This window comes from Astatotilapia calliptera, chromosome 6 (genome assembly GCF_964374335.1).
Source record: "Astatotilapia calliptera chromosome 6, fAstCal68.1, whole genome shotgun sequence".
Lineage (NCBI taxonomy): Eukaryota > Metazoa > Chordata > Actinopteri > Cichliformes > Cichlidae > Astatotilapia > Astatotilapia calliptera.
The window spans coordinates 23572235-23588027 of NC_137427.1; the positions used below are offsets into that span (position 1 = coordinate 23572235).

The following is a 15793-nucleotide window of genomic DNA, read 5'->3' on the forward strand; positions in this document are numbered from 1 at the left end:
CTGAAAATATCACATTGCCGCGAAGCATACGTTAGTCGGGGATGCTGCAACACGTTGACTGACACAATTGTCAAGTGGATTGCAACAAACTGCAATGCTATTAATATTGTTGAGAACACGCGCTTGACGCAGCTTTGGTTCCTCTTTTCAAGGACTTGAAGTGCCTCCCCAAGAATGACAGAGAGAGAGTCGATAAATGTTTCAGTTTTTTTGTTAACATGAATGTTCAAGATGTTCAATAAACATGTTAAGTGTGTATATTTTCCCTTTTTCTCGAGTCTGTTTGCTCATGCAAAATGAAATGCGATTAATGTAGAATAGAAATTAATGGTATTTAATCGTGATTAATCAAAATTAATCCACAGTAACCCTGTGATGAACCTGATTAAACACTTTAATTGTTTGACAGCACTAATATATATGATATACTTACCTATTAGTATATAGGTTTTTTTATGTTTTATTTCACTGGAAAGAACCTGTGTTAAAAGACTGAAGAAAACTATTCAAATTCTCTTTGAATGTAAGCATACATTCTTTGTGTTTATTCTGCATTTACTCCATTATATTGCATGAATGTCAGTTACAAGCTTAAATATAAAGTTGAAAAAAAAAGTAATTGCAACCAGGATATTGATCAAGTAATTGTGATTAATCAAAATTAATTACAGAAAATTGTGCGATTAATTAGTTATTCTTTTAATCTATTGACAGGACTAAAATGTTCATGTCTTTGTTTACTCACACAAACACGCTCTATATGTAGTGAGGTTCACTGTTTCTCAGGGGCTGTGATTAACTTCAGTGTCAAAAGTAATTTACTGATTTTAATGTCTTTAAATGACATTTTAGTGACACTGTTGTTGAAGGTGTTAATATGTTACCTGTGTTTCATGTTTGTACATGTAAATTCAAGTGTGCTTGCTGATGTAGTTACTGTTAGCTGCATGTACCGTGTGAACTGTGTGATTTTTTTTTCTGTATATTTGTGTATTAACAGTATTTAGGTATTATATTTAAAAAATTTGTTGCTGTCTCGCAGACAAATACAAATGTCATTTAGCCTTTACAGTGAATGTGTGTGTGTGTGTGTGTGTGTGTGTGTGTGTGTGTGTGTGTGTGTGTGTGTGTGTGTGTGTGTGTGTGTGTGTGTGTGAGAGAGAGATCATCTTTAATACCAATAATGTGAAGTCTAGTGATGAGTGTTAGTAATTATCGCCCTGCTACGGGACCAGTGATGTATTCTGTTATTTAGTTTGGAGAATCTGTTGGAATTTTTAAATGTAACATTAGAAAAAGGAAAAAAAAAAAACATATTTGTGGGTAAAATGTTTGTGTGATCAGATTAAATTCATTGCAAAGCCTTTTATATTTTGCATGTTGTTTATTTGACAGGGAAACAGAAGCAGTTTGGCAGGAAGAGCATCAGCGACTGTTTAGGACAGAGCGCTGTTGTAGGTCCTTCAAATCAGTCAAACTGTCAGTCAAGTGTAGTTTACTGTAGCAACATATATAGTAAAAAAAAAAACAGGCAAAATAAAAACCATATATAGTAAAAAATACTTTTCTATAGTATTTTCGTTTTTGAATTGTACACTAAAGACTGTAGCTGCACATGAGCCTGAAACGCAGTGTATTTCACACTAACCGGCTCGGACAGTCTCGGTCGTTGTGTCCGTGGGCAAGACACTTCACCCGTTGCCTACTGGTGGTGGTCAGAGGGCCCGGTGGCGCCAGTGTTCGGCAGCCTCGCCTCTGTCAGTGCGCCCCAGGGCGCAGGGCGGCTTTGGCTACAATGTAGCTTGTCATCACCAGTGTGTGAATGTTTGTGTGGATGGGTGGATTACTAAACGTGTAAAGCGCTTTGGGGTCCTTAGGGACTAGAAAAAGCGCTATACAAATACAGGCCATTTACTAACATTCTGCATCCCTTTAAAATCTTTATCAAATATTCTGAAGTCATGGAGTCTATAATTCATAACATATGACAGAAGCAGAAAATTGCTGCTAAGACAACTAATTCAACACAGTGTGTCAGATAACATGTAAAACAATTGTATGAAGAATCACAGCAATATTGTAGATGATAAAACTCTGAAACTCTGAATGAAAACTGTTTTTGCTAAACAGCTAAAGAAAACAAAGATAAGGCCGCAAGCACTGATACAAGCCACAGGGTGGAGACAACAGCTGGAGGAGACCTGAAGACATGGAAACAACGCAGAGAGACAGGAAGAGATTACTGTTGTTGTTGTTGTTGTTTGTTGTAATAATAATAATAATAATAATAATAATTTACCTGTTTCGGTCTGTGACAACTGTGGTAGTCTCATGCACTCCTGGAACACTGAATTAGAAAAGACGAAATAAATCAACTGATGATAATAATAATAATAATAATAATAATAATAATAATAATAATAATAATAATAATAATAATAATAATAATAATAATTTACCTGTTTCGGTCTGTGACAACTGTGGTAGTCTCATGCACTCCTGGAACACTGAATTAGAAAAGACGAAATAAATCAACTGATAATAATAATAATAATAATAATAATAATAATAATAATAATAATAATAATAATAATAATAATAATTTACCTGACTTGCTGTGTGACAGTTGTGGTAGTTTTCTGCCCTCCTGGAAGACTACATTGGAAAAGAAGAAATAAATCAACGGATAATAACAGCAATCATAATAATAACAACAACAATAATAATAGTAGTTTACCTGAATTGCTCTGTGACAGCTGTGGTAGTCTCTTGCCCTCCTGACCTCCTGAATTGGATAAGCAGAAGAAAATACTTTAAGTAAAATGTGCTGACACATTATCAGGCCAAACTATTCAAACCACACCCAACTCCACTGGAGAAGTATCGTCCCTGTTTTTGCCACTTTTCCCCCAGTTATTACTGTGTACTTACTCCATAAAAACCAACATAAAAAACATATTTATATATTTAACATTACATTGAAAGTTAACTTTGCAGTTTCAAGTTTAATATTTGTAAGATAAAAAAAAATTTCACTTTAATTGAGACAATATGAATCTTACCGTGGAAAGATGTAACAGTTGTGTGAGCTGTTCAGTCCTGAGTGGCTTAAATCTATCTCAAGGTATTCGTCACCATCCGATGTAGTTTTTGTTTCCACTTGTTCCACAGTGAAAACTTCTGCTGGAGATAAGAGTATTTCATCCTGTTCTTGACCGCACACATAGTCTTTCAGGTTGACAAAGAAACAAGAAGTGAGATGTAAAATAGTATTCTCATTGACATCTTCAAGACTCTTTAGCTCTTCATAGTCTGAATAAGCTAAAGTGAAACTTGTAAATCTCACTGTGGAGCCTTTCTGTGGTTGGTTTTGACCATCTTGAAAAACATAAAAGTTCTTGCACTCCTTTGGCTTCAGCAGCCTCATGGAGTCCATCAGCAGGAAATGAAGAGACTTGAAGTTGAAGCGGTTTTCATAGATGCTAACATTTCCACCCATTGTCTCTATTGCTTTGTTCAGTGTTAGTATGAAAGGCCGGTCTCCTCTAAAATAGGCTGAAAGTGCAGCACTATGCTCTTTTCTTCCTCCAGGAATCTTCTTTGAACACTCGATGCTTTTATTCCACGCTTTCTGAAATCCTTCATTGCTGCTTAGTTCTTGTTTTAACAAGTCTGACTCGATGAACGTCTTCATGGCCTCTTCACGACATCCTTTGTACTGGTCATCTACAACATCTGTGCTATTTAGAAAATCCAGTAGCCTTGTTTCCTGTGCGGTCACCTTTAATTGAGATTTATCACATTTAAAAACACATTTTTAAGTGAAGAATGTTTTAACCTTCTAATATTTGTTTGTACAAAACTTAATTCTTACTTTGTTGCAGGCAACTGTGAAAATTATTGCAGCAAGAAGGACTTTTCTTCTGCACTCCATTTTTTGTCTTCTACAGGCTGAAAGAAAGCAGTGCAGAATCAAATGTAGTCAAAAAACAGCTCTGTGACATTTTACATACGAAGGACATACACCAAGTCTGGACTGGATACTACAGTTCTCTGTATTTGGGTCTTGAACACTCATCTCTCCATTGCATTCAAAATTCAAAATGTTGCTGCAAGTCATTTAACCAATATTAAAGGGACGATTACGTCACTCCAGTTTTTAGCAAGTTTACATTGGATGCTTGTCCATTTTTATATTGATTTGAAGATTCTTTTACTTGCTTTCAAATCTTCAAATGTTATGGTGCCAACTTTTAAACCAAACTGCTAAACTTACATGATCCGAGAAGAGCACCAAGATCATCTGCCCAGATGTTTTAGTGCAGCCGAGATCTCGATTTAAGCATAGAGAGTTGAATCCACTAGACTCTCATATAACAGGTCATTTGATATTCCTACTGCAGAGTCTATGTAGTCTTTAAATCCTGTCTTAAAACCACATTTTTTTACCTTGGCTTTGAATCTAAGTTCATGTTGAGTCTTATCAAGGGTTTTTTATGTTGTGGTCTCTTTATTTCAGTTTGTTTTTAGTCACATAATATTGTAATTGTTTGCATATATAATATATTGTATTGTCTTTATTGATTTTGCTATAGAAATATGCCATATAAATAACATTAAAATTAACATTGACATTGAAATTTGAATCTGGCAAGATTTAAAATAACAATTATCTTTTCTACTTCTTGGAATTTGGCAAGTTAAAAAATTTAAATGTTGAAAAGACCAAAAGGTACATACCTGAAGCAAGGAGATTGAACTTGTATTAACAACTTAGCGAAAAGAGTCGATTAAACTGCTGGGAAGCAATGAGAACAACAGTCTCTGGGAAGTGAAACAAGATATTTTACAATGAACTCCTTAGTCTTAGTCTAGTTCTCGAAAGCTTGCTCAGATTTGTTGCACAATGATGAGTAATACTTACATCATTAAGCCCATTTTAAGCCCAGCCCAGAGATAACTTATCCTTGTATCTCTGTTCTAACATGATTTATGTATGTATTTATTTAGTATGATCGTGGCTCAAGAGTTGGGAGTCAGAAGGTTGCCGGTTCGAGCCCCAGCTTGGACAGTATCAGTCGTTGTGTCCTTGGCAAGACACTTCACCTACCGCCTGGTGTTGGCCAGAAGGGCCGATGGTGCGATATGGCAGCCTCGCTTCTGTCAGTCTGCCCCAGGGCAGCTCTGGCTACAACTGTAGCTGCCTCCACCAGTGTGTGAATGTGTGTGTGAATGGGTGGATGACTAGATGTGTAAAGCGCTTTGGGGTCTCTAGGGGGGACTAGTAAAAGCGCTATACAAATATAGGCCATTTACCATTTCAAATACCTCAGTGCTTCTCTTTACTAAAGTTAACCGGACGCATCGTAGTTGGAAAATCTGGGTATCTTAAAATTTAAGGAATGAAAAGTCACCAAACAATGTGAATAATCTGGTCTCACAGAACAGTTCACCACACTAGGCAGTAACAAATTAACTCAGCTGACAACACTTTCATATTGAGAGATGTCATGATCTATCCACTTTTGAAGTTCTCATTTTTGGGAAACTTGGAAATGTTGAATCATGCCCTGATTCAGCTTGGAGGAAACGTGCCTCCTAACGTAGGTTTCCAGTGAACTTGTGTGACGGTACTTTTTATTTCAAAACTTTTCAGCTTGAGTATGAGGAAGTGGGTACTACTGGGAAGATTCAAGGCATTCGTAAAAAATCATATACTTATATTTCTGTGGAAACAACATCCTTCATATTTCCATGAAGCCTGTTCTTTAAAGTGTTTTGAGTGCTCATGTACAGTAGAAACACACCACTCTACTTGCCACCTCGCCAAGTGCTGCACCCCCAACCTTGGAAAACAACTGACAGTCACTTGATTTACTTTAGTGGAGCAGTACTCGCTGGAACTGCCAGCTGTTTCAAACTTCCGTCTATAGCATTACAAAGGCTGGGACACAGGCATAGCCTGCCCTGCCTCTCCACTCTCTCTCCAGCAGCTCCCTTTGTCTCTCATCCCTCCCACCAAACCCCTTTTAGTCCTCTGGCTGAAAGAGGCCTGTCCTAATTGTCTGATGCCAGTGTCCTTCATGGCCATAAACTCCACAGGTGTGAGCACTAAAAAAACATACAAATGTAACAATAAAAATCAAACAATACAAAAAAGAAATAAATCAATAAATCAATAAAAAGAAAAACAATATTCCCCGGGATGACTGAGCAGATGAAATGACATGATGTAAGAAGGGGAAAAAAACATATTTGTGGGTAAAATGTTTGTGTGATCAGGCTAAATTCATTGCAAAGCCTTTTATATTTTGCATGTTGTTTATTTGACAGGGAAACAGAAGCAGTTTGGCAGGAAGAGCATCAGCGACTGTTTAGGACAGAGCGCTGTCGTAAGTCCTTCAAATCAGTCAGACAGTACAATGCGCACACATCACAGATACCTACTAAAATACATACGTGTATATGTTATCGGTCCCACTGCACTTTATATACATATAACATAATCTCTGTGACATGTCTTGCAGTGTATTTTACTACAGTAACATACACTTTTCTATAGTATTTTGTTGTTTTTTTAATCTGTATACATTTTTTCTTATTTCTTTTCTAATCTATATCAAATTCACCTTTTTTCTTGCTGACCCCTGTGCCGCTAGAACAAATGAACTGTGCAGGCTTAATAAAGTCTATAAAACCTATCAATATATATCTATCGATCTATGTGACCATAAGAACAAATAAAAGCATCTCATGATTGCAGATTATTTCTAGTTGGTCTTGACAGCAGCTGCACATGAGCCTGAAATTTGAACCCACTGTGTTTTACACCAATTTTCTGCATCCCTTTAAAATCTTTATCAAATATTCTGAAGTCATGAAGTCTATAATTCATAACATATGACAGAAACAGAAAATTGCTGCTAAGACAACTAATTCAACACAATCAGTCAGATAACATGTAAAACAATTGTATGAAGAATCACAGCAATACTGTAGATGATAAAACTCTGAAACTCTGAATGAAAACTGTTTTTGCTAAACAGCTAAAGAAAACAAAGATAAGGCCGCAAGCACTGATACAAGCCACAGGGTGGAGACAACAGCTGGAGGAGACCTGAAGACATGGAAACAACGCAGAGAGACAGGAAGAGATTACTGTTGTTGTTGTTGTTGTTGTTGTTGTTGTTGTTGTTGTTGTTTGTTGTAATAATAATAATAATAATAATAATAATTTACCTGTTTCGGTCTGTGACAACTCCTGGAACACTGAATTAGAAAAGACGAAATAAATTAACGGATAATAATAATAATAGTAATGATAACAATAAAAATAGCAATAATAGTCACCTGGATCGCTCTATGACAGCTGTGGTAGTCTCATGCCCTCTTGAAGTGCTGAATTGGATAAGCCAAAAACAGTAATTGAAGTAAATGTGCTGACACATTTTCAAACCACACCCAACCTCAACACTGGACATGTGGAGAGATAAACCTCACTTTTAAAATCCCGTTTTTGCCACTTTTCATGCTACTTCCACTCACTTCATGCTTTCCTGACAACACCTATGAGTTTTCTTAGTAGTTTTCATTGTTTAGGTGTATGCACATTTATTGAGATAAATAAATATGTGTTACTAATATTTTTGTTATATTATATATATATATTAGGGGTGCAACGATACACAAAGTTCACGGTTCAGTTCACTTCACATGAAAACCAAGATAGTTCCAAACGCCAGATCTGAATGAGGGTGGGGGAGGTTCAATTTCGGGTAGCATTGAGGAAGTTGCCATGTTGCAACGAGCTTAGCTTCTGTCTTGCTAGCTTGCGCTGCGCTCAGTGGATCTGCGCTCGACAGTGCAGCCTAGGCGGAGTAGTCGAACGCAGATCCACTGAGCGCTCAACACAGACAGCATCGTCAGAAGAAAAGTTGATGAAATAAATAAAAAATGTTGTATTGTTCGATACATATGCGCACTGAACCGAAAGCACTGTATCGAACGGTTCAATATCGATAGGAGTATCGTTGCGCCCCTAATATATATATGTTATATAGAAATACAGAATGTATGGGGCTTATGAAGTATTTTTATCATATTTTTATTATATGCACTTAGACTACGTAAAATGTTTGTATCTCCTTCGAATATGTTAACACTCACATGATAAACATCACATTAAAAGTTAACTTTGCAGTTCCAAGTTTAATAGAAAAATATTTCACTTTAATTGAGAGAATATGAATCTTACCGTGAAAACATGTAACAGTTGTGTGAGCTTTGCAGTCCTGACTGTTTCAAAACAATCTCAAGGTATTCGTCACCATCCGATGTAGTTTTTGTTTCCACTTGTTCCACAGTGAAAACTTCTGCTGGAGATAAGAGTATTTCATCCTGTTCTTGACCGCACACATAGTCTTTCAGGTTGACAAAGAAGCATGAAGTGAGATGTAAAATAGTATTCTCATTGACATCTTCAAGTCTCTTTAGCTCTTCATAGTCTGAATAAGCTAAAGTGAAACTTGTAAATCTCACTGTGGAGCCTTTCTGTGGTTGGTTTTGACCATCTTGAAAAACATAAACGTTCTTGCACTCCTTTGGCTTCAGCAGCCTCATGGAGTCCATCAGCAGGAAATGAAGAGACTTGAAGTTGAAGTGGTCTTCATAGATGCTAACATTTCCACCCATTGTCTCTATTGCTTTGTTCAGTGTTTGTATGAACAATTTATCCGCTTTAAGATAGACTGAAAGTGCAGCAGTATGCTCTTTTCGTCCTTGAGGGATCTGCTTTGAACACTCGTTACTTTTATTCCACGCTTTCTGAAATCCTTCACTGTTATTTAGTTCTCGTTTTAACACATCTGACTTGATGAACTTCTTCATGGCCTCTTCACGACATCCTTTGTACTGGTCATCTACAACATTTGTGCTATTTAGAAAATCCAGTAGCCTTGTTTCCTGTGCTGTCACCTTTAATTGAGATTTATCACATTTAAAAACACATTAATAGAGATATATCATTTTTAAAAGCATTTTTAGGAGGATAATTTTTCAAATCTTCTTATATTTGTTTGTATGAAACATAATTCTTACTTTGTAGCAGACAGCTGTGAAAAAAAATATTGTAGCAAGAAGCACTCTTTTTTTGTACTCCATTTTTTTTCCTCTTCTTCTACAGACTGAAAGAAAGCACTGCAGGATCACATGTGGATAGAAAAAAGTTCTTTAACACTTTACATGGTCCAGAAACTTTGATGTGGAAAAAATATATAAGTAGAAGACTAAAAAAACCTAAAAGGCACTTACCAGAAGCAAGGAAAGTAAACTTGTGCTAGCAACTCACAGCAAAGGGTCCATCAAACAGCCGGGACACCCAATAGGGTCTGGAGAAGTGAAGCAAGTTATCTTACCATAGAACTTCTTAGTCTTTCCTGTGGAGGAAGTAACATGGCACCGGGGGATTTGTTTTCCACTGATTTTTCCTGTTACTTGTCCTTCTGGAGCTACTGAGTTTCTGTAACCTTGTTTAGATTTGTCAAGTAATGTCTACATAACTTAGCTCTTTTAAGCCCAACCAAAGCACCAAATTGCCTTTACATCCCTGTTCTCACATTATTTCAGTATAACTGATGGGACCAAATACCACAGTCCTTGTTCCATGCAGATTTTATCTAAAGTAAACAAGAGACTCTAGCAGCCCTACTTGGACAAATGAGGGCATATTAAAGTTACAGGAATGAAACTGTATGAAAACAAGCTGTTGTATAACAGAACTGCTGTCCACACTGGGGTGCACCTTAACTTTATGTACGTAATGTAGGAAGGAGTAAGAGCAGCACATTTAAAAAAAAGTTCATTTTGAGATTAAAGTTGAAATGGGCAGATTACAGTTATTGTTTCAATTCAAACAACTGACACAATTCCTATACCCTCAACAAATTTCCTTGTGTAGATCAGTTAGTGAAACAACTTGATCAGCTGTGTTATTGTGTATTCAGATACAACATACATCGTCCTTATTGCACAAGGGTGTAAACATCAGTATTCTTGCATCTGTTCATTGCACAATTTCCTGGATGCCCTTATACTCATTACCACACTGTGTTTACGCGTTAAAAGAGCAATAACTTCCTTGCTACTAAAACTGATTCTGAAGTATGATTTCACTAACTCATGTTGTATAATAGATTACTATTTTGAGTAATGACCCCAACACTGAATACAACCTTTGCCATTGTCTGCCATCTTTGCTCTACACCTAGTTTCCCAGTACTCCTGTCTACTTTCTTCATCTCCCTCACTATCCCGCTTTTTCTTTGTTAACCTTTGTTCTTTGAATATTTTTCTTTGTAGAGCACCAAACATCTTGCTGCCAGTTTCCCTCAGCCCTGCAGCTGTCATCTGCTAACTCTTCGCTACTCCTCAGAGGCTGTCGCAACTCCTTCATGAACTCTGTGTGACATTCTTACTTCCTCAACATTCACCATTTAATCCTTGGCTCAGCCTTCACTTGTTTCCATTTCTTGATTTCTAAAGCCATGTGACAGCCTACCATCCACAGCCTAGCCACATTCTCCCCCGACACCACCTTCCAGTCTCCTCTGCCTTTCAGGTTGCACCTTCTGCAACAGATATATGGTGCTATGCATTTACTGCCTTCCTGATTTCTATTTTTTTAAACCAAGGAGATTCTGTTTTTAGTATTGGGTTTGCATACTCTGTTTTCTTCCCATCTACTGGAGAGAGAGAGAGAGAGAGAGAGAGAGAGAGGAAGTGCAGTTGCAAAGGTCTTAAGCAAACCCTCAAATCTTTATAAAACAGAAAGTTGACACAGTGGTTTAGTGAAATATGTTTAAACAGCCACACTACAGTCAGTGACCAGAGCTGTGGTCCACCATTGCAGAGAAGAAGACAGGACAAACACATCCTGCAGTGTTAAATGAAAAAGAATGAGGTCTGGCTTCCTGTCAGGCTCAGGAAGTCTCACAATATCCGAGCATTGTCTTTTATTCAGTTCAGCAGCTTCTTTGTTGCATGTTTTTCAATGACGTCCACAGAAATGTTCACAACCTGCTCAAGAATCAAACATGCACAGGTTTCGTGTTAGCCTAGATTCTCTCGGTTAAGTGATGTCTGGCTGGGTGGTTGGCATCAATCGATATTTAATTAGCAAGTAATTAATTATCAAAAAAAAAGCAAGAATGACCCTACCAATTAATCCAAATTGTCTAATAAATCAAAAAAGCTATGGCAAGTACAATTTTCTGTCAATATTACTGTCTTAATTAGGGATGGAAATCGAGAACCAGTTCTTCTAGAAAACTGGTTCCCAGTAGTCCAATTCCTTGGAATTGTTCACCTGCCTATCGATCAGGCTTATTGGTTCTTGCGCTCGCACTACAATCAACCGATATCAGTTCACGTGTCAGAGGAAGAAAAAAGTAACACCGTCTAGTGTGGACATGGACATTTAATTTATTTTTATTGCACAAAAAGACAAGATAAATGGCAAAGTGCAAAACTGCATCCAGGACAGAAATAACCGCATTATGCTGCTGACACTAACTTCAGTACTTTGCAAGCATCATACAGTTTTCTGTATGATAATTCTGCATTATTAAGTGATAAGAACAAGTAATCTGACGTCCTGTAATCATTATGAAGCTATAATTTGAGATACAATAAAAGATACAGTAAAAAAAAAAGTTTTTGTACAGAGTATCGGTATCGGATCAGTATCGCCGATACCACCCTGAATTATACTTGGTATCGGGTCGGAAAGAAAATCAGTGGTATCGCACATCACTACTGAATGCCACTTACCCTAATCAGTAAGGGCGTATTTAGTTTAGTCCTGTGAATCATACATTAAAGTTTTCCTGAAAGTCGTTTATGTTGTAATATACATATATTAAATATAATATACAATCATTTTCCAGAATTGCATTAAAGAATTATTGTATTTCCATTGTTGAATACTTGGAGGTACACCAGAAGCAACTGTACCAACCCTTTATTCTGACCTTATCGACACATATCGGCTTTTTTCATTCCCATCACTCATTTCCTATAATCATTTTAAAGGCATGCAAACCCTAACAAGAAATAATAAACACATACTGTATATATATTTCAAGTATGCTGTACATTTTTCTAGCGTGCATAAAGAAAATAAAAACTGAGTTTATAATTCATAATATATGACAGAAGCAGAAAACTGTATTTGACTATATTTTGACACAATACTGCAATACTGCAATTCACCACAATCTGCCAAATAAAGACCTAAAAAAAGGTGTATGAATAATCAAAGCAATATTGCAGATTATAAAACCCAGAAAACTCTGAATGATAACTGTTTTTGCTAAACAGCTAAAGAAACAGAAGATAAGGCTGCAAGCACTGATACAAGCCACAGGGTGGCGACAACAGCTGGAGGAGACCTGAAGACATGGGAAAAAAGCATATTATTATTATTATTATTATTATTATTATTATTATTATTACAAAAATAATCATTAATAATAATAGTTTACCTGTCTCGCTCTGCAACAGCTGTGGTAGTCTCCTGACCTACTGACATCCTGGATTGATAAAGGAGAGAAAATACTTTAAGTAAAATCTACTGACACGTGGTTTTATTTAAACCACACTCAACCCCAGTGGAGATGTGGAGAGCAATCCTCACATTTTAAAATCCTCTTTTTGCTACTTTTCACATCACTTAATTTTACATCAGAGTTTATAAAAGCTTTGATAAGCTGAGTATTCCCCAGTTATTACTGTGTACTTACAGCAATAACAACCACTAAGTTATAACAGAGTAACAGACTGTTTCAGACACCAATATTTCCCTCTTTTGATTTATGGGGCTTAAGTATTTTAGTATATGCAACTAGAACTTTTTTTTTTCAAATACATAAAAAACATATTTATATATTTAACATCACACTGAAAGATACATTTGTAGTTCTAAGTTTAATTTCTGTAGAACTAATAAAAAAAAATTCACTTTACTTGAGAGAATATGAATCTTACCGTGAAAAGATGTAACAGTTGTGTGAGCTTTTCAGTCCCGACTGTTTCAAATCAATCTCAAGGTATTCGTCACCATCCGATGTAGTTTTTGTTTTCACTTGTTCCACAGTGAAAACTTCTGCTGGAGATAAGAGTATTTCATCCTGTTCTTGACCGCACACATAGTCTTTCAGGTTGACAAAGAAGCAAGAAGTGAGATGTAAAATAGTACTCTCATTGACATGTTTAGGTCTCTTTAGCTCTTCATAGTCTGAATAAGCTAAAGTGAAACTTGTAAATCTCACTGTGGAGCCTTTCTGTGGTTGGTTTTTACCATCTTGAAAAACATAAAAGTTCTTGCACTCCTTTGGCTTCAGCAGCCTCATGGAGTCCATCAGCAGGAAATGAAGAGACTTGAGGTTGAAGTGGTCTTCATAGATGCTAACATTTCCACCCATTGTCTCTATTGCTTTGTTCAGTGTTTGTATGAACGATTTATCCTCATTAATATAGACTGAAAGTGCAGCACTATGCTCTTTTCGTCCTTGAGGGATCTGCTTTGAACACTCAATACTTTTATTCCACGCTTTCTGAAATCCTTCACTGTTATTTAGTTCTTGTTTTAACACATCTGACTCGATGAACTTCTTCATGGCCTCTTCACGGCATCCATAGTACAGATCATCCACAACATTTGTGGTCTTTTGGACATCCAGTAGTCTTGTTTCCTTCGCGGTCACCTAATTGATATATCACATTTAAAAAGACATTTAAAAAGACATTTTTAAATGTATAATTTTTTAACCTTCTAATATTTGTTTGAATTATGATTCTTACTTTGTAATAGACAGCTATAAAAATTATTGCAGCAAGAAGCATTCTTCTTTTCTGCCCCATTTTTCTGCCTCTTCGTCTACAGACTGCAAGAAACCACTGCAGGATCAAATGCGGATAGAAAAAAGTTCTTTAACACTTTACACAGTCCAGAAACATGGAACTGACAAGATGTGAATGATCAATTATTTGTTTAGTTTCCTTTGAATATGACAACTTCAAAGTGTTAATGTTGAAAAGGCTGAAAGGCACATACCTGAAACAAGGAGAGTAAACTTGCCTTAGCACCTCACAAAAAAGGGTGCAACAAACTGCAGGGAAGCCACAAGCACAGCAGGCTCCAGGAAATTTGGAAAATATATATTATGCAGCAGTAAGTGTCATAGTAATCCAGAAGTTAATAAATTGCTTGTAACTGCATACGGTAAAGTTTGAACAGGATGTGAAACTCATGATCATGGGCCTCATAACGAGAGCAACAGGAAACAAAACAGAGTGAAAGAGCGTTGAGACTGTAAGTGGGTGTGAACATTACTGCCTTAGAGGGGGATGAAGTTAACTGTCACTGTTGCATGATAACATACTTTGCTTATGCAGACAGTGCGTGTTCAGCCCTTTAAAATAGTGAAGCCTGTGTGCTTCCAATTTGAGATCTACCGGACTGCGCTTTGGGTGGTGTCGTGTGGATCTACCACATATATGTGCTTAATAAATAATTGTTGTTGACCGGACCTGCTCTGAGTATTTGTTGTTTATTCTCAGCCCATCATAAAAGAATCGGGACAGAAATGAAATACATTATCTTACTATGCAGTTCTTTAGTCTTTCCTGTGTTAGGAAGTAACTTCTCACTGGAATACCTGATATCCAGTCATCCTGCTTTATCCACTGAGTTCCTGTAACCTTGTTCAGATTTGTTTTATAACCAGAGAAATCGCCACAGCGCTGTGAAAAAGTATCTTCCCTTTCCTGAGTTTTTCTTCTGTGTGTGTGTGTCTTTTTCCCACACTTACATGTTTCAGATCATCAAATAACTTTTAACAATTCTGTTTTCAAGGATTCAAGGAAGCTTTATTGTCATTCTCATCGCATGTTTACATGAGATGGAACGAAATTACATACCCACAGGTTTTCCACAGGTTTTCCATAAAAACAACAGAATGACAGGTAATAAAATAGTACCAAATAGTAATAAAATAATACAAATAAGTAATAAATAATACAGATAAGTAATAGAATAATACAAATTAAGTAAAGTGCAACAACCTGAGTAACAGTATAAAGTATAGAAGTGTAGGTATAAGTATTTTAGCAGCAAAGTATCTGTAGTGATTACACCACAGTAGCAGTTTCTTGTCCATTATGTATTGAGATGTCTCACAGCTTCTGGAATGAAGCCGTTTCTCAGTCTGGGGGTTTTGCATTTAATGGTGGTTTTGTTTTGAAACAATGATTCCATATAAAAGAAAAGAAAAGCAAAGTTATCCAGCCTACTGTGTAAAAAAGGTTATTGCTCCCTAAAGCTAATAACTGGTTGTGACACCCCTGGCAGCAAGAGCTGCACACAAGCATTTGGCAATGAGGCCTTCACATCTTTATGGATCAATTTTATCCCACTCTTTTTTGCAAAATTGTTTTAATTCAGTCACATTTGACAATTTCAAATCATGAACAGACTTTTTAGGACGTTCCAAAGTGTCTCGGCTTATTTCAAGTCCAGATATTGACTTGGCCACTCCAAACCCTGTTTTGATGAGCCATTCAGAGATGGACTTGCTAGTATGTTTCCAATCATTGCACTGCTGCATAACCTGAGCTCTTGAACGTCAGGGCATAAACTGATGGCCGGTCATGCTTCTTCAGAATTTTTTGGTAGAGAGCAGAATTCATTCATCCATCAAGTCGTGCAGGTCCTGCATCCTGACACAAGGATGGATGT

The 15793-nt window shown here is 36.7% G+C and overlaps 3 protein-coding genes across 3 annotated transcripts; all 3 read right to left on the bottom strand.

The window, feature by feature from the left end:
- Positions 1–1364: 1364 nt before the first annotated feature.
- On the bottom strand, positions 1365–5220 carry LOC113024259 (ecto-ADP-ribosyltransferase 5-like). Its single transcript, XM_026171158.2, has 8 exons — positions 4741–5220; positions 3875–3951; positions 3063–3781; positions 2738–2785; positions 2608–2655; positions 2460–2507; positions 2300–2347; positions 1365–2201 (listed from the first exon to the last, which is right to left on the bottom strand). The coding sequence occupies exons 2-8, from the start codon at positions 3932–3934 to the stop codon at positions 2123–2125; spliced, it is 1050 nt and encodes a 349-aa protein (XP_026026943.2). The 5' UTR covers positions 3935–3951; positions 4741–5220; the 3' UTR covers positions 1365–2122.
- A 1082-nt stretch (positions 5221–6302) lies between these two features.
- On the bottom strand, positions 6303–10182 carry LOC113024261 (NAD(P)(+)--arginine ADP-ribosyltransferase 2-like). The gene is made up of 6 exons (XM_026171161.2): positions 9310–10182; positions 9097–9195; positions 8255–8973; positions 7351–7398; positions 7240–7269; positions 6303–7117 (listed from the first exon to the last, which is right to left on the bottom strand). The coding sequence occupies exons 2-6, from the start codon at positions 9157–9159 to the stop codon at positions 7039–7041; spliced, it is 939 nt and encodes a 312-aa protein (XP_026026946.2). The 5' UTR covers positions 9160–9195; positions 9310–10182; the 3' UTR covers positions 6303–7038.
- A 1273-nt stretch (positions 10183–11455) lies between these two features.
- LOC113024264 (ecto-ADP-ribosyltransferase 5-like) lies at positions 11456–14341 on the bottom strand. The gene is made up of 5 exons (XM_026171167.2): positions 14111–14341; positions 13858–13953; positions 13042–13760; positions 12540–12587; positions 11456–12446 (listed from the first exon to the last, which is right to left on the bottom strand). The coding sequence occupies exons 2-5, from the start codon at positions 13915–13917 to the stop codon at positions 12368–12370; spliced, it is 906 nt and encodes a 301-aa protein (XP_026026952.2). The 5' UTR covers positions 13918–13953; positions 14111–14341; the 3' UTR covers positions 11456–12367.
- Between the last annotated feature and the right edge of the window lie 1452 nt (positions 14342–15793).

What these genes read in the sequence shown, in the direction of transcription:
- LOC113024264 (XM_026171167.2), bottom strand. Translation starts at nt 13,917, where the DNA reads ATGGGGCAGAAAAGAAGAATGCTTCTTGCTGCAATAATTTTTATAGCT. An exon ending in AACTGTTACATCTTTTCACG is followed by an intron (nt 12,588 to 13,041) that starts GTAAGATTCATA and finishes TTATCAATCCAG; the next exon opens with GATGTCAGTAGGTCAGGAGA. An exon ending in GCTGTTGCAGAGCGAGACAG is followed by an intron (nt 12,447 to 12,539) that starts GTAAACTATTAT and finishes CCATGTCTTCAG; the next exon opens with GTCTCCTCCAGCTGTTGTCG.
- LOC113024261 (XM_026171161.2), bottom strand. Translation starts at nt 9,159, where the DNA reads ATGGAGTACAAAAAAAGAGTGCTTCTTGCTACAATATTTTTTTTCACA. An exon ending in GCTGTCATAGAGCGATCCAG is followed by an intron (nt 7,270 to 7,350) that starts GTGACTATTATT and finishes TTTCTAATTCAG; the next exon opens with TGTTCCAGGAGTTGTCACAG. An exon ending in GTTGTCACAGACCGAAACAG is followed by an intron (nt 7,118 to 7,239) that starts GTAAATTATTAT and finishes CCATGTCTTCAG; the next exon opens with GTCTCCTCCAGCTGTTGTCT.
- LOC113024259 (XM_026171158.2), bottom strand. Translation starts at nt 3,934, where the DNA reads ATGGAGTGCAGAAGAAAAGTCCTTCTTGCTGCAATAATTTTCACAGTT. An exon ending in AACTGTTACATCTTTCCACG is followed by an intron (nt 2,786 to 3,062) that starts GTAAGATTCATA and finishes TATCCAATTCAG; the next exon opens with GAGGTCAGGAGGGCAAGAGA. An exon ending in GTTGTCACAGACCGAAACAG is followed by an intron (nt 2,348 to 2,459) that starts GTAAATTATTAT and finishes TTTCTAATTCAG; the next exon opens with TGTTCCAGGAGTGCATGAGA.